General features: G+C 35.9%; 1 protein-coding gene across 1 annotated transcript in view; it reads right to left on the bottom strand.

Moving 5' to 3' along the window:
• THEMIS (thymocyte selection associated) overlaps positions 1–21326 on the bottom strand; it is a 169929-nt gene extending 148603 nt beyond the window's left edge. Inside the window, exon 1 of the mRNA XM_044237986.1 lies at positions 21236–21326. Coding sequence (XP_044093921.1) covers positions 21236–21326 — 91 coding nt within the window. The remainder of the gene's footprint in view (positions 1–21235) is intronic.
• Between the last annotated feature and the right edge of the window lie 1899 nt (positions 21327–23225).

Below are 23225 nucleotides of genomic sequence, written 5' to 3'. Positions count from 1 at the left end.
TTTTCTACACATTACTTGAAGCTACTTTCTCTTCCATTCTCAATACTTACTAGTCATTTAGCAGTGCCTAAAAAAAATTAATCAGTATCATAATATCCAAAAATATTTGTATACATAATATACAAAAACATGAACTGCCACACTTAAGGCAAAATTTCTATATTCTCTTCCTTTAGTAAATCTTGCTCAATGTGAAATAATTGAGACCAATAATTTTTACCAATTAAAATGAATTTAGGGGGGCACCCGAGTGGCTCAGTGGGTTAAGCCTCTTCCTTCCGCTCAGGTCATGATCTCAGGGTCCTGGGACTGAGCCCTGCATCTGGCCCTCTGCTCAGCAGGGAGCCTGCTTCCTCCTCTCTCTCTGCCTGCCTCCTCTCTGTGTACTTGTGATTTCTCTGTCAAATAAAAAAAAAAAAATCTTAAAAAATAAAATAAAATGAATTTAGGAAATTAATATCCCAAACCAAAATGCCCATTTTCATGGCATCTGAAAATCTAGCAGACAATACAATTTTTACTTAACCTCTTGCTCAGTCATTTCTTTATACTTACAAAATGAAGTAAGCATGTGAATAATCTATACTTACATGATTATATGCAAAACATATGCCAGCATTCCATTTTTTAACTTTGTATTGCATAGTCAAGTTTGGTACTTAACAATAAATAGGTTAGAAATGTTTGAGTGTGAACACTGCACTACAGATGTGAATAATGTACTCCATTATACAAAAATGTCCACATTTTGGAACATCTCCACTTAAGTAAACAACACAAAAAATTTTCTGGCAGTTACTTTGCTCTACAGCTTTTGTTTGTAATACAACTGCAATTACTCTTCTCTGAGCTGCTTTTGTTTGTTTTTAATGTACCTATTTTTGGACTTTCTCCTAAAATAAGCCCTGTTTGAGCTAAATTTTAAGGAAAAAAGTATTCCATTCAAGCCCACAAACCAAAAAGCATTGAACTTTTAAAATTCTTTCACATTTTGAAACTTTAAACATTTTGATTCTTATTTTTTAAAATGTAATGTTTAATTTACACTGAAAGGGTACCTTCTCATTGACCCATAGTGTACGGCGTGAAGGCATTCTAGGAGCCAAATTATACAGTTAACTGAAGTGTCAATTCTGAGATAACAAAACAAGGCTCCACAGTTTTCATAGAAAAAAAATTCAACATAATTTCAAACAATATTAAAAGAATGTAACTACAAATGTGATTTTTGCATATTACCAAATATAATTTCAATTCACATTTTTTAGTGAAACTGAATATTTAAATTTTCTGAATTCTATTCTGATACTCATTTTAGTGTCCAGCTGTATGCCAGTGGCAGAAACAGAGCAGATTTCCATTTATTTAGTAAATCATTATCAATTTTAAATTTGGAGATACAATGAGCTTTACTTTATTTTAAAGCTCTGATATAAGGGTGCCTGGGTGGCTCAGTTAGTTAAGCATCTGTCTTCAGCTTGGGTCATGATCCCAAGCTCCGGGGATCAAGCCCCATGTTCTCTGCTCAGTGGGGAGCATGCTTCTCCTTCTCCTCCCTGCTCAAGTTCTCTCTCGCTATCTCTGTCTCTCTCTCTCTCTCTCAAATAAATAAATAAAATCTTAAAAACAACAACAAAAAAAGCTTAGATATAAAAAGTTTTCAATTTTCAACATCTGTAAACTTAGGCTCTCCTAACTCTCAACAGCAGTTTCATGACTGTGAAGCTCAACAGAACATGTTACAAAATGCAGAAAAACCCCACTTTAGGAACATTGTTTTCTTGTCTTTAGTAAATATTTATACATATACGGGGCGGCCCAGGTGGCTCAGTTGGTTAAGTGTCTGACTCTTGGTTTCGGGTCAGGTCACGGGCTTGTAGTCATGAGATCATAAGATCCAGTCCCACCTGGGGTTCCTGGTCAATAGGAAGTTTGCTTGAGAATCTTTCAGTCTCCCCTTCCCCCCAACCCTCCCCATGCTCTCGCATGCACACGCTCTCTCTAAAATAAGTAAATAAATCTCTTAAAAATACATAAATAAATAAATATATAAAGTATAAATTCATGTAGATAAATACTGGTATTCTGTTTTGATATGCTAAAATTCTTTTTTTTAAAATGTGACAGGCCATATTTCCTTAGATTTTTGTATAATCTCATTCCTCATAAGACCACATGAACCACGATCAGTGCTGTGATAGTGGTTTCTCAAAAAGAGAAAAAAAGATTTTTCGTGCCTGAATAACCCTTAATAACTTTAACCCTATGAAATATGAATAAATGCTTGTTGAAAGCAATGCCATAATTTTCAGATTTGCCCTGCTTTTAGTATCATGTCCTTAGCTGAGTAAGCCTGAAGAAAATTAAGTTCAATTAGCCATAAATAATTATGTTGGCATTAAAACAGGTGTAATTTTTTGCCATATGAACTCTCATATATGCATCAAATCCATAAAAGTCATGTTCATATAATGCACAATTCACTAAGTATCATTATTCACTGTACTTATTCAACCATTTTTAGAGTTAATTATTTAATGTCATACTTACCCAATTACAATCACAGTCATTAATCAGTAATAAGTTATTAAAAACATGGATGGTCTATAATGATAGGATTTACCACAGAATTTCATAAAGTCTTTAGGTGGGCAGAGCAAGAAAAAAGCCCTAAGTTTTATCCTTAGGCCAGAGGCAGGTGATAATGGCAAATAGATGGTGGCCTTGAAAATGGAAATAATAACAATCATCTCACAAGATATCTCCAAGGATTAAATGTCTTTATAAACATCATGAATTATATTTACACATATGAACACTAAATTTGTGTACAGGTAAGCATAAATAAAGTTTCATTCATTTGCAAATGTTGTGTTAGATATATTTAGATATATTTATGGATAGATAAACACATATATAAAATATATTTATATATGAATTACATATGCTTACACACCCAAATCTATATACAAAGGGCAGAGCACAGTGCCTGGCCCATAATAAGGCTTCAGGATACAGAGCTACCATTAAAATTAATTGCCTGCCATAAACCATGTGCTAAAAGCAAACATTTATCCCTGACACTCTCTTAATTCAGTGCTTTATGCCATTCTTTTCATCATTGAACTACCTTACTTTTTCCTGCTTCTCCACCAACACACAGGAGGATTTGAGGGTTTGGGAGGGTTTTATTGTTGCTGTTTGGCTTGACAAGCTCCCCCTCTGTCCACACCTCCAATGTTGGTCTTCACTGAGACCCACATATTTCTTTGGACCTGACATAGGGACTCTAGGACAATCCCTGAAGAAACAAGTCTTCTTTCATCCACTTACGAATTTGTAATGATAAACCTGGCACGTCTACTTCTCCTTTTAAGTCAGACATACGTTTTTGATGGTCCAATATTCATTTGCATCTGAATCTTCTGTGGCAGCTTTAAACTCATTGGACTCTAACTGAATCATGCCTCCAACTTCAAAACCACTGCTGCTCTTGTAATAACTCTTCAAAGTGATATTTCTTAATCATCTACCACATTTACTTAATCCAGGAACCTCAGGTCTGTCATCAGCTTCTCCGACTTGCTCACTGCTTCTCATATACTTTCAAGTTCAGAAGACTCTACCCAAAAAGACCAACGGATTCTGTCTAGCCCCCATATTTATAGCTACTTTTAATTTCTGGTGTTTGTCTTACATCTACACAAACTAGCATGGATGTTAGATTTGGCGGGTTTTTTTGTTTGTTTTTGCCTTTCTGGCTTTTTGTAATCAGAAAAGCACACTACAAAGTAACATCTTTTAAAAGTCCGATTGATTACAGAATAAATTCAATATCCTTATTACAGTTCAGAAGCCATTCAAAATACATCCATGATTACCTGATTACCTACTATTCCCTGAGTTGTCCCTGGACCATATTTTGAATGTTGAAACTTGTAAAATGTTCTAAGCACTTTTCTCTCATTCTGAGAACTCCTTACTTACCTGCTCATCTTCATATAGGCTGTAGCACCGAGCAAAACATGCCACCCCCTCCTGTCAAGCTTTCTCGGACTTCCTGAGTCATAAGCTGTGCTCTCCCCACTGTTCTCAAAATAGTTCTTGTCTAGTAGAGCACTTTTTGCATTGTTTCATAAATACTGATTTTAAAAACCAATCTCCTTTTACTGACCTATGGAGTTCTTTTTTTTTTTATATTTTATTTATTTATTTGACAAGTAGATGGAGAGGCAGGCAGAGAGAGAGAAGGGGGCGGGAAGCAGGCTCCCTGCTGAGCAGAGAACCTGATGTGGGACTTGATCCCAGGACCCTGAGATCATGACCTGAGCCGAAGGCAGCGGCTTAACCCACTGAGCCACCCAGGCGCCCCGACCTATGGAGCTCTTAAGACAAAAGCCATATTTCATTCTTTTATAGAAGGAAGAAAGAACAGAAGGAAGAAATGAAGGGAGATAGATATGTAATTTTAAGAAATAATTTCCATGATTTTGGAAGGAGAAAAATAACATTTTTATATTCAAAATATGGTGCTTAAAAGTTTTATCTCCCCAAAGGGGAAAAACATCTTCACATTATTTAAATTTTGCTATAAGAAACATATTTGAACATTGTATTTATGGACTCATTGAAGCAAAACTACGCTCTGACTTCTGCAAATGTATGGTTTCATCAGCATTGTCCTTCTTGATAAAGAGTGAAAAAAATGGGTGATGGTGTCTAAATTCGTTGTGAAGAGAATTCTAGCATTGTTTTAGTTGTTTTCCTAATTTAGATTGGTATCTCCACATTCCCAATTCTTTCAAGAGTAAATTGGAATGTACAAAAGGCCTTTATATGGGGCTCTGCATGATTTCCTCTCTGATATAATTTCTGATCACTCTCCTCTTCCTTCCAATCTTACCGGTTTCTCACTTTTTTTTTCTGAAATATGGGAATACATCCTTACCATAACATTTTGCTGAAGATGTTCCCTCAGCTTGGAAAGTCATTCACCCAGATACCTGTTTGAATAACCCTCTCTCATTCTTTCAATTAGAGTGAACATTTCTAACCTGAGTTGTTCCTGTGTAGAAATTTGGTTAGTTCTTCCATTACCTGAACTTAAGGCTTTAGAAAATTTGAGCTAGCTCAACTAGATCCTAGATGTAAAGATAAGAGATAAAACTCTTCTAAAATAAAACTATGCAGTAACAGGTTGAAATGCTCAAACCCTGGACATTCCAAAGAAAGGACTAGTCCTTTGACAGTCTTCTAAGAGATAAAATCTAAATCCTTGGAATATCCTGCCTGAAAATAGTATTTCTGTACCTCTGGATTCTTGGGACTACACCAGATAGTATATGATAACAATGTGATTTATGATGAATGCCTGTTTTTATTCACAGGGGTCCTGGATCACACTGTTTCACTTGACCTTTAGAGAGCCTGGAGACTCAGTAGCTAGGGTCTGTTACACAAATATTCCATGCCTGTGTGACCGTTGCAGTAAAAACCCTGCACATGAAGGCACAGACGAGCTTCCCTAAACTGGAGATACTCTGTGTTGTGACACGTTAGTGTGAAGAGATTTAAAACTTTCCATATATCTCCACCAGGAAAGGACAACTGGCAGATTGTGCCTGTTTTCTCATGAACTCTGCCCTATGTTATGCCATTTTCCTTTCCTGGTTTTAATCTGTATCTCTTCCCTATAATACACTATAACTCTGAGTATAACAGCTTTACTGAGCTCTGTATTCCTAAAAAAATCATCAAAACAGGGGGTCATCTGGGGAACTCCTCCAACATAAAGCATAGGGAGAAGCTTTTGTGATCTCAGGTTAGTAAGATGAGAATAAAAACATGAGCCCAAAGGACAAAAAGAATTGATAAATCTGACTTCATCAAAATTTAAAATCTTTTTGTTTCAAAAGATGACATTAAGAAAATGAGAAGAAAAGTAACAGAAGGGAAGAAAATATTTGCAACTGTATACCCAGAATACAGAGATGATTTTTATATAAAATTTTATATAAAAAATAATAATTTTTTGAAAGATTTTATTGTTTGACAAAGAGAGAGACACAGCGAGAGAGGGAACACAAGAGGGAGAACAAGCTTCCCACAGAGCAGACAGCCTGATGCAGGGTTCCATCTCACCACCCTAGGATCATGACCTGGGCTGAAGGCAGCCACTTAACTGACTGAGCCACCCAGGCACCCCCCAAAAAATAGTAATTTTATATACAGAATAACTCAATAACAAGAAGACAAAGACAGGCAAAAAATCTGAAGAGATATTTCACTTAAAAAAGGACAAATTGGGGGTGCCTGGGTGGCTCAGTGGGTTAAGCCTCTGCCTTCGGCTCAGGTCATGATCCCAGGGTCCTGGGATCGAGCCCCGCGTGGGGCTCTCTGCTCAGCAGGGAGCCTGCTTCCCTTCCTCTCTCTCTCTGCCTGCCTCTCTGCCCACGTGTGATCTCTCTCTGTCAAATACATAAATAAAATATTTTTTAAAAAAAAAAGGACAAATTGCTATTAAGTACAGGAAAAAAAAAGTTCAACGTTTGTCATAAGAAAATTAAATTTAAACTACAATGAGATACGATTGAGCAAAATATAAAAAACAGACAATACAAGTTTCAGTAAAGATTTGGAGAAACTGAAAAATCTTAATACATTGTAAATGGAAATGTAAAAATGATACAGTATTTATAGTACCTCCAAAAGGGAATAATATAAGAGTCCTTTTACTGGGTGTTGGAAAAGAAAAGTGGTCTAGCCATACAATAAAATACTAATAAGAAGGAACAAAATACCTCAAAAATTATGCTAAGTAAAAAGAGCTAGATGCAAAAGACTGAATACTGTATGTGAAATGTGAAGGAAAAGCAAATTTATAGACAGAAAGCAGATCAGTGGTGGCCTAGGGCTGGAAATGCAAGTGACCATCATTAAGAAAGAGCCCAAGAGACTTCTTTGAGGAGATGGAAATGGTCTACAATCAGTGGTGCTTGCACAACTCTATAATTTTACTCAAAATCACTTAATTGTACACTTATAATGGATGAATTTTATAGGCTAGAAAACTATACCTCAATTAAACTGCAAGAAAAATCTTGTAGGAAGAGACAGAAAAATAAACAAGTGACCCACATGGTATGTAGGAAAGATATAGGTGTTCTGCTACAAACAAAATGAGGAACATGATAAGGATAGAGACTATAGAGGAGGAAGATGGTAAATTTGCAGTATCAAATAGGGTGGTCAGGGTAAGCCTCACAGATAAAAGAGCTAGCCAAGGGGCGCCTGGGTGGCTCAGAGGGTTAAAGCCTCTGCCTTCAGCTCAGGTCATGATCTCAGCGTCCTGGGATCGAGCCCCACATCGGGCTCTCTGTTCCAAGAAGAACCTGCTTCCTCCTCTCTCTCTGCCTGCTTCCCTGCCAACTTGTGATCTCTGTCTGTCAAATAAATAAATAATCTTAAAAAAAAAAAGAGCTAGCCAAGGTGACATCTGGTAGAAGAGCTTGCCAGGAGAAGGGAAGAGCACGAGCAAAGTTTTGAATCAAGAGCACATCCTCAAGTCTGAGGAAAAGTGAAGAGCCTGGCATGGCTGGTAAATAGGTATTCATATAATTAATGGGAGTAAGGAGGGAAAAACAAAGGGCCTTATTATCCATTGTAAAGTTTTTACTTAAAAAAAAAAATGGAGAGCCATTGGAGGCTTTCTGACAGGAGAGGCATAATCAGATGTACAACTTCAAAGTGTGACTCTGGATACTATGTTGAGAATAAATTTTAGATATGAATGAGTAGAAGCAGGGGGACCTGAAATTCAGCATATATTTTGATAATCCTGGCAATAAATTATGGTGGCTTAAACCAAGGAGCTTGTGGGGGGGGGGGAACAAAACATGGAAAAAGGAATTTTGGCATCAATTTTTCTCTTTTTTGAAGTTAATTCCAAATTTCATAAAAATTAGAATATATAACATATTAATAGTATTTCTCGGATGAAGTCATTGATAATTTCATGTTTCTGCATTTGCCAGTTTGCCAGTCATGTGCATACACTATTTCTATAAAGCAGAAAACCAACTGTCTCAAAATCCAGTTCATTGAATGTGATCATAATTCAAACAAACTTTCTTTTTTGCCAAATTTTTAAGTCAAAGTGGTTACATAAGTGAAGCAAACAGTGATAAACAGTAATATTAGCAATATGGAGAGTAGCTAAAGAAGCAACAGATAATGTTTCCTGACCCAGAGTGGTGAACTCACTTTCCCATAAACATGCAGTAGCATTATTACCAAGTAACTTTCCTGGCATTACAGGACTGTCTCCTTTGTGTATGTCTGATGTTTAATTTTTTTAATTGATAATAAGTACAGTTCTAATAATAATAAATATAACCTGTATCAATCAGGGAAATTAAGGTTATGCTCATATAACAAATAATCTCAAAGTCTTAGAGATTTTAACAATAAAGTTATATTTTTTATTCCACTACATGTCCACTACAGGTGGGTGAGGGAAACCTAATTATTATAGTCATTTAGGGACCCAAAGTGTCAAAGATTCCATTTCGACATAGTCTACCACAATGAAATGTGTTAGATTATGAACAGTTTATAAAACATCTCCCTCCAAATGATACACATTATTTCTGCTCTCATTTCATTGGCCAATACAAGGTCTATGGCTACAAAAGTCAGGAATCATAATCTTATAATGTACTCCAAAGGGAAAATTAAAATAAATGAATACCATTTTTTCTTTATTCTTCAAATTTGTTCCTTGGTGATAAACTATTCTTTCAAAGAGCTGAACATGATAAGGTGACACAAGTCAAGTAATCTACAATTATAATTATTCATGAACTAGCTTACCCAGGCTTTAATCTGGGATTTATGATGACACTTACGTTATCTCCTAACACAGATCTCTAAAGTAGGCTACAACACTCCATAGAGTATTAAAGATGTGAGGAAAGAGAATAAAATATGGGCTTCAATTCATGTTCATTTCTATATTAAACAAATAAGAAAATTAAGTTATGCTAATAGTTAATATAAGTGTCTTCTAATATTTAACTTTATTTTTTTAAGTTTTATTTATTTAAACAATCTCTACACCCAATGTGGGGCTCAAATTCACAAACCCAAGATCAAGAGCTGCATGCTTTTCTGACTGAGCCAGTCAGACATCCTTCTAATATTTAATTTTAAACTTTACTAATACTTACTATTAAAAAATCCTAGTTTATTCCCACATCAAATGGTCACATGACAAAAATAGGCTACAAAGGGGTGTTAGAGAGGAGAAGGGAGTTGGGGTAAATTGGAAGGGGAGGTGAACCACGAGAGACTGTGGACTCTGAAAAACAATCTGAGGGGTTTGAAGTGGCAGGGGGGTGGGAGGTTGGGGTACCAGGTGGTGGCTATTATAGAGGGCACGGATTGCATGGAGCACTGGGTGTGGTGAAAAAATAATGAATACTGTTTTTCTAAAAATAAATAAATTGAAAAAAAAGGCACTTGTAAATATTTTAAATCAATCATTCATTTGTCATTTGTCCAATGCACTGGAATATAGGATCCAGTAGGATAGGGGCTTTGTGTTTTTCCCCACTGTAATTCTATCCTATTCTAAGATTGGGAATTGCAAAAAATGAAAGTTAAAAGAATTGTCCTAATCAAGAAAAAGGAATCTTTGTGCACTGTTGGTGGAAATGCAAACTGGGGCAGCCACTGTGGAGAACAGTATGGAAGTTCCTCAAAATGTTAAAAATAGAACTATCCTTTGATACAGTAATTGCACTACTGGGGGTTAACACACAAGAACAACAACAACAAAAAAAAAATTCAAAGGGTTGTATATACACCCCTGTGTTTATGGCAGCATTATTTACAATGACCAAGATATGGAAGCAGCCCAAGTGATGACTGTGGTATATAGATGTGGTGTATGTACAATGGAATACTATTCAGATTTCTGAGGTGAAATCTTGCCATTTGCAACAACATGGATGGATCTAGAGCGTAGAACATGTAGTCAGAGAAAGGAAATGCTGTATGATTTCACTCATCTGTGGAATTAAAAAAAAAAAAATGAACAAAGAGAAGAAAAAAGAGAGAGAGAGACAAACCCCAAAACAGACTCTTAACTCCAGAGAACAAACTGATGGTTATCAGATGGGAGGTGGGTGGAGGTGATCTTGATGGGCACCAAGTGATATATGAAACTGCTGAATCACTCTATTGTACACCTGAAACTAAAGTAACAGTATATGTTAACTACACTGGAACTAATTTTTTTTTTTAAATGGTCCTAATCATTCATTGACTTGCAATACTTCCATATAATGGATTTTATATGCATCAAGTTAAGTTGATTTAAGAATTATTATAATCTAATTTTAACTATACTAACTCACAAAATAGACAATAACTTTGCAAAAGGCTCACAAAGACACTTGAGAATTGAAGACTACAGAGCCCATCAAGAAGAAAATGGCAGAGTGACACATCTATTCCTAGTACTAACTTGTCATCAGCTGCATACAACTACTATCTAAAGAAGCTGCCAAAATCGGATTTATGAAGAGTATTTCATATATAGATTGGCAGCCACAAACAGTAATGAAAATCTGCTCTAAGTATATGTTATATATAGTGCATAGTGCTGATTTTCTCTTTACTTCTCTTACAACTTTTATTACAGTGTTTGTTTTAGAATGACCATAAATGTCAATAAAGAAATGCATATATAGGGGCGCCTGGGGGGCTCAGCGGGTTAAGCCGCTGCCTTCGGCTCAGGTCATGATCTCAGGGTCCTGGGATCGAGTCCCGCATCGGGCTCTCTGCTCAGCAGGGAGTCTGCTTCCTCCTCTCTCTCTGCCTGCCTCTCTGCCTACGTGTGATCTCTGTCTGTCAAATAAATAAATAAAATCTTTAAAAAAAAAAAAAAGAAATGCATATATAAAGGGTACTTGTTCATTTTTTTTAAACTGATGAACTCTATGATCAAATAAAGTCCTGATTAATTAAGTCACAGATGGGGCATTCCAGCCATGATCTCACTCTGTGGCCAAAACTGGCTTTTCAACTGTCTACAGGAATTTTCTACATGGATAAATAACAGATATCTATACGTCACATGACCACTACAGAGATTTTGCATTCCGCACTGAAGCCCTCTTCCCCTGATCTCCACAACCACTCTACCGAATGCACAAACACCTATCTTTTCTTATGACTTTCCTTTCTGCTTTCTTCTCTATGTTCGAGGCGACAGGAATATTTTCCTATTCTCCAGACTAAGCTCTTTTTTTTTTTAAAAGATTTTTATTTATTTATTTGATAGACAGAGAGAGATCACAAGTAGGCAGAGAGGCAGGCAGAGAGAGAGAGGAGGAAGCAGGCTCCCCGCTGAGCAGAGAGCCCGATGCGGGGCTTGATCCCAGGACCCTGAGATCATGACCCGAGCTGAAGGCAGAGGCTTAAACCACTGAGCCACCCAGGCGCCCCCAGACTAAGCTCTTTTTGGTCTCCAGATGTTTACACTAGCTTTTCACTTTGTCCGGAACATTCATCTCCTAGATCTTTTCTTGGCTAATTGCTCCTCATCCCTCAGGCCTCTGCTCCTAAATCAGTTCTTCAGAGTGGCCTTTCCTGATCACTTGATGTTACAGGCCCCACTGGCTTCCCCGCCCGCCAGTAGATTACGCACACCTAGAGCCTTCAAGGCCTACACCAGCTGTGTCTACCCACATCCTCAGCCTCATCCCCGTCATCCTCCCTTCAGTTGCTCTGCTTCTTTCTCACCGGCTTCCTCCGAGTTGTCCGGTTAGGTGAAGAAAGCCGTTAGGTGGTTTGCACTTGCTCTGTCCTCTGTGGAAATGTTCTTCCAGATCTGTGAAAAGCTTATTTCTTCAGTATATTCTGGACCCTGCTCAAATTTCATCTCATCAGAGATAACTGCCTTAATCATCCTATCAAAAACTCATCCCTGGGGTGCCTGGTGGCTCAGAGGGTTAAGCCTCTGCCTTTGGCTCAGGTCATGACCTCCGGGTGCTGGGATCAAGCCCTGCATCAGGTTCTCTGCTCAGCAGGGAGCCTGACCCCCTCACTCTGCCTACTTGTGATCTCTCTCTGTCAAATAAATAAATAATCTTTAAAAACAAAAACGCATCCCTTCTGTCTGCCTGTTTACTTCCTAGATAGTTTTCATGGCACTTGTAAATATTTTAAATCAATCATTCATTTGTCATTTGTCCAATGCACTGGAATATAGGATCCAGTAGGATAGGGGCTTTGTGTTTTTCCCCACTGTAATTCTATCCTGTTGAACAATGCCTGATCAATATTATCATAATTTATATACACTATTCCCTGCTGAGCTTCACTTGATGTTTCTCTGTAAAACAGGCTGTTAGGATCACTGTAGTAGAATCATTATCCTTGATTTTTATAATTATATTTTAAGTTAATTTCTAGGAGTCAGATGTTTATACATATTATATATTGATACATATTGCTCAATTGATTCCTAGAAAGTCTTTAATGGTTTACATACCTACTAATCATGCCTCCTCTCATTTCTATACATTCATGCCTGTAAGTTTTTTGAATCTTTTTAATATCTGTGATCTCAGAGGTGATTAAGAATGATTTATTACTTATTAGCATTTTATGGTTAAAAATTTTGAAAATTTTGGGGGCACCTGGGTGGCTCAGTCATTAAGCATCTGTCTTTGGGTCGGGTCATAATCCTTGGGTCCTGGGATCAAGCCCAGCGGGAAGCCTGCTTCTCCCTCTCCCACTCCCCCTGCTTGTGTTCTCTCTCTTGCTGTCTCTCTCTCTCTCTCTGTCAAATAAATAAATAAATAAATCTTTTAAAAATTTTTTTAAATAAATAAAATAAATTTGAGAAATTTTTATATGATTTCTGGCATATGAATTGCCCTTTATATGTTTTTCCATTTTAAAATTTTTATTCATTTTTGTTTATTATTTTTTAATGATTTTTATAAACATTTATGTCTTTTTTAATAAAGAAGTTTTCTATTTCACAAGTTCAGTTTTTCATTTTTTAAAATGTCTAGTTTAATATATTCTTCTATGGCTTCTTTGAGTGTTCTTATTGTTAATGTTTTAACTTTTAATGTTTTTTCCTCCATATTTAATTTATGTTGGTACATGTAACAGCAGTGGAATTCAAATTAGTTTTATTTTACGTTTTAGAAATTATTATTATTTTTAAGATTTTATTTATTTATTTGACAGAGATTACAAGTAGGCAGAAAGGCAGGCAGAGAGAGAGAGAGGAGGAAGCAGGCTCCCTGCCCAGCAGAAAGCCTGATGGAGGGCTCGATCCCAGGACCGGATCCAGACCTGAGCCAAAGGCAGAGGCTTTAACCTACTGAGCCACCCAGGCGCCCTGATTTTAGAAATTATTGATCAGTTTTCCTCATTATATATGAACATACGGTAATCACAATAACAGTTAAGATTTCCTGTAAGACATCTATGGGCCAGTCATTTTGCTAAATATTTTACATACAATAGCTCAATTAATCTTTATATCAATCTTCAGGGTTATGATGAAGCCTATTTTTCTCGAAAGAGGGACAGAGAAAATGTCAAACATTGTAAGCTGACTGTGAAATCATCTCTCTTTGTAACAGATAGGAGGCAGAGTCTTGAGTTTTTAACCTAGTTTTATGCTTCATATCAATAGTGTGATTTAATATGAGCAACATCTTATTAGAGTATCATCCTGCCTATTATTACTGTGGTTAAGCTGGGAGCATTCAAACTAGTGCCACTTTTTCTCAAGTTCCATCAAAACTCTTTTCTCCCAAAATCTCCTGTCATGGAATCATAACCACAAGATGGGCAAAACCTGGTTTGACTTTCTATACTATTAAAAGAAGCAAAAAGAATATAAAGAATATGTTTCCCTGCACTAAAAACAAGACACCAAAATACTGAGTGTAGATGCTTAGAAAAAATATTCCAAAAGAATACTGGAAAAGTTATACCATTATCTAACAAAATAGACCTTAATAAAAAAAAATCATTTGGAAAAAGGATGACAAAAATAGAGTAAGAAGCTATAACCCTCATTAATATAAGCACATGCAACAACTCAATCTCAAAAGACAGAAATGAGGAATGATCTAGATAAATGAACAACAAAAGGATTTCTTTTATATAACTCTTTCAGAAAATGATAAAGTAGATGAAAAATACAAAATGAGAGCAAGATTCAAACAAAACAATGAAAAACTCAAGCTATTTGGTATGTATAGAGAAATATCATACCAAACATATGCTTTCTTTGAGTACATGTGAAGTACTTCCAAAGTAGGTTATGTCATACCATAAAGTGATAGAAGTCTAAATTTCAAAGAAACAATGTAATACAGACTATTATTTTCTAACATACAACAAAATAATTAAAAGCAAAAGAAAAGCTAAGAATAGCTAAATAGCTAAAGAAATCCCATATTATCAGTAAATAAATAAAATAGTCATTGGATTAAAAGGAATAAACTGTGAACTGCATAATCAATCCTACTTGATAAAATTCACAAGACACAGTTAAAAAAGTACTTAGAGGAAAAATTACAGTTTTAACCTATAATCAAGAGAATCATGAAATGTCTTTAAAATGACTATTGATTCAACCTAGGATACTAGAGAATAAGCAAAGGAGCAAAAGAGAAATGAAAGAAAATAATGAAAATCAAGTCAGAAATCAATGAAAGAAGCAAAAGAAGAGGGCATATTAACAAAACCAAATTCTGATCTTCCTCCAAAAATTCTATGGTTGGTCAATAGTTCTTATAGGAGATTTCTACCAAATTTTAAGGAAAAATTCCAAAGTTTTTTTTTTAATTACCCAGAAAATAGAAAACAACAAAAATCTCTATAGCTAATTTTAGGAAGTTAGTGTTGCCTTGAATTGAAAACAGATGAATTTATTGGCTCATTTCAAATGTGATTAAATGTAAAAATCTTAAATATCAATTCTACAATTATATTTTGAAAATGTATATATAATATGAAAGGATCTTCAACTTGAAAATTCTTTTTTTTAAAAGATTTTATTCATTTATTTGTGAGAGAGAGAGAAAGAGCTTGAGTGGGGGGAGGGGCAGAAGGAGAAGCAGGCTCCCCGCTGAGCAGGGAGCCCCATGCAGGACTCTATCCCAGGACCCTGGGATCATGACTTGAGCTGAAGGAAGATGCATCCTAAAAATTCTTTAAAAAAAAAAAAAGATTTATTTTATTTATCTTGTAGGTTATATTTATTTATTTGACAGAAAGAGGAGAGAGAGCCTATGTATAAGCAGGCAGAGCAGCAGACAGAGGGGAGGAAGAAGCAGGTTCCCCGATAAGCAGGGAGCCTGATGGAGGACTCAATCCTAGCACCCTGAAATCATGACCTGAGCAAAAGGCAGAAGCTTAATTCACTGAGCCACCTAGGCACCCCAGATTTTTTTTTTTTTTTTTTTTTTTTAGAGAGAGAACATGTGCATGTGAGTAGGCATACAAGTAGGAGTGGGGGGAGAGAGAGAGACTTCCAGCAGACTCTCTGCTGAACACAGAGCCCCATGCAGGGCTTGATCCCAGAACCCTGAGCTCATGACCTGAGTAGAAACCAAGAGTCAGACACTCAACAGACTGAGTCACACAAGCACCCCTCAAGTCAAAAATTCTTTAAAGGTAAAGTACATTAACAGACTAAAGAAACCAAAGTACATTATTATCTTAATCAATGAAGAAAATATATTCACGGAGTTCAGTATCTATTTACCATGAAAACACCTAGAAAGCAAGGAATAGATGAAAACTTCCTTAATTCAGTGAAGGTTAAATACCAATCTTAGAACATTAGACTTAAAGAAAGAATTTTTAATGTATTTTCTTTATGATAGGAATTAGACAAGGATTCCCATTTTTGCTTAAATAGTGTTGGAGGCCCTGGCCTACAATATAAAGATAAGGGGAAGAAAAGGTTGCAAAACATAGTAGGAAAGAGATGCAACTCTTATACTTTCTACTGGTATCAATATCTATTGGTTTTAGGAAAACCAACACAATAAAAAAGGTAAACTATTAGAATTAATAAGAGTTCATCAGTACTACTGATATTTACTTGATTCCTCTATGTCAGTGATAGTCCATGAGAAAACAGAAGAAACATGATTATTAGTCAATATAGCAATACATATATATGTGTTTACGTGTGTGGATTCTAGGAACTAATCTAGGAGACATTTTATTGAACTCTAATACTTTATCTAGATGGGTTTTGTTTTTGTTTTAATGAGAAAGAAACTATGCTCACACATAGGAAGAACTTACTATTTAAAAATCTGAATCATAATTAAAAGATCTCTATATTAGAAATCCCAGGTCAGAATGGCTTCATGTGGAAGTCTACTAAATATTTAAATGAGAAGTAACACTAAATTTGCATATTTTAGAAGACTCCATCCAAGAAATTCTATCAATGTCAACATAACTCAGTACAAAAACATGGTTAGGACATGATAAGAAATAAAAATTATATGCTAAATTCATTCTCCAAAAGAGATACAAAAATTCTAAAAGAAGAAAAATTAGTAAACCAAATTTAGTGCTATATGACCAGGTTAGTTTTATTCCACAGGGAAAAGGCTTATTCAACATTTTAAAAATCAATATATACAAAAAACATATAATCATCACAAAAGTCACAGAAAGAATATGTGATAAATTAAATATACATTCATGATTTTAAAAATCATCAGAAAATGGAAACTTATTTAACTTAAAACATACTTCAGGATGAATTACTGAAATCTCTCTGTGGTGGTGATTTTTTTATCATTATTCCTATTCAGTATTATAGTGGAAGCACTAGTCAGTTCTTTAACTGAAGGAAAAAAATACAATAATTGGAAGGAAGAAATAAGATCCATCAATATTCATATAATAATAAATATGTACACAACAAATCCAAAATAACCTAAAGGTATTATTTTTAGAACTCAAAAAACATAACAAAGAGAAAATGAAAGTTTCAAAATATATTATTTATAATGGAATGAAAAAGTCAAATTAAGAATAAAAGCAAGTATAAGAACTCCACCAAAAAAAGGCTATAAAATGAAAGGAGATCTGTATAACTAGATAGCTATACCAGGTTTATGGGTCAGAAGACTTCATTTAAAATGATGCCAATTCTCTCTAAAGCAAGGCATTGCTAAGCAAAATACCAAGAAGACTTTTGTGAAAGTTGGTAAGTTAATTCTAAAGTGTATACGAAAATTCAAACTGCCCAACTTGAAGGAGAATAATAAATTGGAAGAACTTATTCCATAGTATAATTCTCAACTTTGGCTGCATATTATAGTCATCAGGGATATTTTCCAAAACCTGATGGTGATACTGTATCTTTCACATAATTAAATCCTTATCTTTAAGGAGAGATCCAGCATTGTTTTTTTTTTTTTACATTTTCCAGGTGTTTCATGTGCATCCAAATTTGAGAGCCACCGCTCTTGCAGCATATTATCATATACAATATAAGTTATGTATTATTTTAAATGTGCATAAATTAAGATAGGGTGAAACCAATGTAAGGATAACAATTAGTCAAATGGGACAGAATAGAAGCTATGGAAAGAGACCCACCCACACATGTATGGACACTGTTTATGACTAATATAGCACAGTAAGGCAGTAGGAAAAAGGCAGTTTTTCAATCAAAGTCACTGCACCAATTGGCTCTATAGAAGAAAAAAATAAACAGTGATCTCAATCTCAAATCATATACAAAAAATATCAATTCTAGTGGACTGCAGATCAAAAGGAGGGAGTAAACAAATGGGATAGATGATAAGAGAACATCTTCATAAACTTAAGGTAAAGAAAATCTTCTTTGACAACACACAAAAAGGAAAATAATTATTAACTGACTACACTAACGCTAAAATTAAAAACTTCCATTCATCAAAAGTTGCCATTTGAAAAATAAAATATCGGGCGCCTGGGTGGCTCAGTGGGTTAAAGCCTCTGCCTTCGGCTCAGGTCATGATCCCAGGGTCCTGGGATCGAGCCCCTCATCGGGCTCTCTGCTCAGCAGGGAGCCTGCTTCCCTTCCTCTCTCTGCCTGCCTCTCTGCCTTCTTGTGATCTCTGTCTGTCAAATAAATAAATAAAATATTTAAAAAAATAAAATAAAATTAAATAAAATGTCAATCTATAGGCTAAGAGAGGATATTTGCAATACAAGTTGATGACAAAAGGTCAGGACCCACTATATATATATATATATATATACACACACACACATACACATAGATACATATGTTAGCGTGTGTGTATAATCAATAAAAAGAAGTTACAAAATCCAATAAATAGATGAGCAAGAGACATGAAAAATGTTTTCATAAAATAGCATTTCTGAGGGCACGTGGCTCAGTCAGAGAAGCGTGCAACACTTGATCTCAGATTTGTGAGTTTGAGCCCCACATTGGTTGTGGAGATCACATAAAAATAAAATCCTTAAAAAAAATAAAATAGTATTTCCAAAAGGTCAATAAACATATGAAAATGTGACCAATCTCATTAGTCACTGGGGAGATTCAAACTCAAACCATGAGCTACCATTATACTCTTACCAGAATAATGCAGTCACGAAGACTGATAATATCAAGTGTATTGCCAAAGACGCAGATTACCTGGGACTCCCAAACACACGCTGCTAGTGGGAATGCAAATTAGTATAACTACTTTGAAAACCTGTTTTACGTTATCTATCAAGGCTGAACGTACACATACCATATGACATGGCAGTTCCACTTATGTATATACCCAAGTAAATGCACAGACATGTGAACATACATGTATAAACATGTGAACACACTTGTACAAGAATGTTCCTGACATTACTGGTAACAGCTCCAAACTGGAAATAATCCAAATGTGCATGAGCAATAAAATGGGTATATAAATTGTGGTAGAGTTAACTAAGAGAATATTATACACATCGAAATGAGTAAGTTATCTAGAACATCGTGGTCGGATTTTACAAAGATAATGTTGAATATATATGCCAACCGAACCAAGAACACATACTATAATTTTTTCATTTATGTAAAGTTCATAAATGGACAAAAGTCAGGATAATGGTTACCTTTGGGGAGGATGGTAGATAATGATTGAGAAAGGGCACAAACTGGGGCTTTTAGAATATTTGCAATTTTCTATTTCTTGGCTTGAGTGTTGGCTTTTTAAATGTGTTTACTTTGTGAAAACTCATCAAACTGTACATTCTTTTCTCTTTCTTATTTATTTATTTATTTGACAGAGAGAGAGAGAGAGAGAGAGAGAGAGCGCACGCACGCACAAGCAGGCAGAGCAGCAGACAGAGCAGCAGACAGAGGGAGAGGGAGAAGCAGGCTCTCTGCTGAGCAAGGAGCCTGACACGCGGCTCAACCCAGGACCCTGGCATCATGAGCTGAGCTGAAGGCAGTTGCTTAAGCAACCAAGCCACCCAGGTGCCCCTGTACATTCTTTTCTCTTAATTGAAGTATAATACAGTAGTAAAACATTCAAGAATGATGATAGTCAGAACACATAGATAAATAAGCTCTCTTCTTTTATAAGAGTTAATATAAAAATGTCAAATTTTCTCAAGTTAATCTATAAATTCAATACAACCTGATTAAAATTCTAGTAGCATTTCTTCAATAACAAAATTAATTTCTTTGAAAACACAATTACACGTCTATGAATAGCTAAGTCAACTTAGCAAAAAGGCGTAAAATCCTGGTCTGGTCTATACATGAAATATATTACAATGCTTAGCCTGGAACCATTGTTACACACATAGGGTGATTTGAGAACAACTGAAAAAAAGATGAGTGGAGTAGAAGAAATATTTCAGAGACAGACTAATCCAGATGTGAGCCCATAATATGATTTAAAATAACAACACAAATCAATGGGAAAGATGACTCACTTAGTAAATGGTACTGGGAAATCAGGTTTATTATATGAAAAAATCTAAAATTGGATCGCTCTACAATGTATCTCAAAATGTCTTCCAAGTGGATTAAAAACTAAATGAGAAATATAAAACTATAAAGTTGATATACAATAATAAAGAAAAATATCTTTGTAACTTCTCGTGCAAAGCTTCAAAAGCACAAAACATGAGACAAAAAAAAAATGATTTGGGGCCAGTTTAGGAACAAAGATACATTTCATAATATGGTCTGATTCCACATAATCGATTTACAAATGAATTCAACAAAACCCTATGTCAAGCTGATGACGACAGCAGGTGAATGTGTATATGTGTGTATGAGCTCGATCTGACATTTGTCAATCTTTATTTCATAATATAATATCTAAAACCCTATTTTGTCTATGAATAGGACAGATTTGCCTATCAACAGTTATTTAACTTAATTTCCCAGTAGTTTTTTTGAATCTAATTCTACCACTCTTGTGACTAGAAATATATATTTTCCTAGAAAATAACTCTTTGTCTTACAAGTTTTCAAACTCACTCCTTAAAGATTCTAGGGTATATTCCATAGGATTTAACATTCTTTTACTGAATTAACACAGTAAGTCACCTCAAAACACACTAACTTATTATTTAAGAATCTTAGCTGAACTCTTACTTTTCAACATAAGATTCTTACAAATCATCTTTGATTAGCAAATATTAACTTCTATGCCTTCAAATCAGAGTGTCATTATTTAAGGAATTGGAGGAGTTAGGCCACTACAGACAAAGTGAGAGAAATGGCATAAGCAACACTGCAAAGTAGTTAAGAGTTTGGTTAGTTTTTCTTTCTAAACACTGTGTTTTTCATAGCTGTTTTATTAAAAAAAACACACACACAATTTTATTTTGCCTATTCTAGAGATATAAACATGCATAGTAACTCTTCACTCCTGGAGCATAACCCATCTCAAAGAAGAGACATGTTGGACTGTTAAGAGGCCTACAAAAAAGCTCAAAAAGTTTCACTTAATTCCTTTTCCCTTACCTACCCCAGTTTCTTCTCTCTAGCACTCTGGGATTGTAACCACCTATCCATTAATTACTTTCTTTCTTTCGTGATTACCTTTCTTTCAACAGAACTCACATATTTTCTATTAAAATTTCCCCTTCCAGTTCCCAAAAGTGCATCCCTTATTAGTAGTTTCTAGCAGCCAAGGGAGAATAGGGTGCTTACCTTCAAAATAGATGCCTGACTGGACTTCTAGGACCCTAGGAAGGGTCCTGAGGTCAAGGGACTGAACGAACTCTTCCAGGGACAATGCCATGGCTTGGGTCTTGCACAGTCCAAGCACTTACAGAAGCTCCTGCCTTCTGGGTGTCACTCGTTTGCAGCTGTTGTCCCTGCTGATCATTCCTCCTTCGGGCAGGCGAGGATGTCACACTAGAGTCCCACTAGGGTGGAGTAGCTCTGTGTGGGGAGGACTGTGAGGAGGGAAGGAGGAGGCAGGGGACAAAAGGTGTGACAGCTCTTTTTGTTCTCATTGTGGCTTCATTTCCTTCTGACACTGAAGCAGAACAGGATGGTGGGGCGGCGGTGAGCATGTCTGAACAGACAATGCCAAAAAAAAAAAACAAAACCAAGAGTTGTAAGTAGCTCACTCTGTCTATTGCCAGCCCAGGTGCACCTCTACAACACTGGCAAGACTGTTGGGAGTTAGGGCTGCATGTGGCTTTTTGAACCAGAAAAGAATAGGAATACAGGACTAGAGTCAAATCTTAAAATGGCACCATGTTAATTCTTTATGTCTTTATCTCATTTCTAAAGTTTGGCTTTGTGCCTTATTTGCATACTCTCAGTGCTTTCACATTAAATTTGGTTACAGAAGTGCTCTGTGTCAGCTCTTTTGAGAAATCTGATACTTTGAAGAGAGAGGATCGAAACCACTTTTTATTGTTCCACATTAAAAATTTTGCTGAATCTTAAAGGAGGGTGGGGGAGGGGCACAATATGCAAAATGATACAGTAAATTAATCCAGTAGGTTAATACGAATTTTCTAATGACTACAGAATAGTGAAAGTATCTAAATCTGTTGTAAGGAAACTGGGTTTCCTGGGTTTAACTCTCTTTAGATGTATAGGTGACTTCAGCCTTATTGTCTCTGTTCCTCATTTGGCTCAATTACTAAATGAAAAAAAAAAAAAAAAGAGTAGAAGGAGTCAATGAATCAAGCAATTTCTCCCAGACTAAAATTCTGCATTTTGGATTCTGTGGTCCAAATAGTAGGGAGAGGGACATGTCCAAAGTCAAAGAAGCGAGAGAACACTTGTTGAAACAGATCCCTTAAAAATTCCCCCTTCTCAGGGTCGCCTGGGTGGCTCAGTGGGTTAAAGCCTCTGCCTTCGGCTCAGGTTGTGATCTCTGGGATAAAGCCCCGCATGGGGCTCTCTGCTCAGCCGGTAGCCTGCTTCCCCCTCTCTCTCTGCCTGCCTCTCTGCCTACTTGTGATCTCTGTCTGTCAAATAAATACACAAAATCTTAAAAAAAAAAAAAAAAAATTCTCCCCTCTCTATTCTTTGTATTTAGCACAAACAATGTTTTATACCTAGTTTATACAACTCAAGTTGATATTGTCTTTCTTTTTTTTTTTTTTTTAAGATTTTATTTATTTATTTGTCAGAGAAAGGGGGAGAGCACAAGCAGGGGGCACTGCAGGCAGAGGAAGAAGCAGGCTTCCTGCTGAGCAAGGAGCCCCCATGCAGGGACTAGATCCTCATGACCTGAGCTAAAGGCAGCCGCTTAACCAACTGAGCCACTCAGGTGTACCTCAAGTTGATGTTTTTTAAGTCTCTTTAAGGATAAACAAAGGAAGACTAGTTAGTATAGGTACAGGTGAAAGATACTGAGAAGCTGCACATTCTCCTTATAAAATGGGGACTCCTGGCTCTTTGTTGGGAAACTGTTATAGCTTCAGGCTGCAGAGTATAGCTAGACAGAGGGGTCAGGGCTTACCCCAGCTCCACCCTTCCCTTCACGTAAGTGACCAAGCAATAAAAACACAACCTTATTTTGATATAGAGCTTACAAAACTCTTTCAGCTCAAATCATATTTGACATTTGCAATAATCTGCTTGGCTTCATTTCTTTCTTTACAAAACTAGAATTTATGGGGTCCTATTCATAGTTTTCACTAGTAGCTTCTACTTCCTCACTTGGAACTATTTT

Source organism: Neovison vison, chromosome 1 (genome assembly GCF_020171115.1).
Source record: "Neovison vison isolate M4711 chromosome 1, ASM_NN_V1, whole genome shotgun sequence".
NCBI classification, from domain to species: Eukaryota; Metazoa; Chordata; class Mammalia; order Carnivora; family Mustelidae; genus Neogale; species Neogale vison.
Note: the sequence above shows the minus strand (reverse complement) of the source record. Positions and strands in the feature narration are given on the sequence as shown.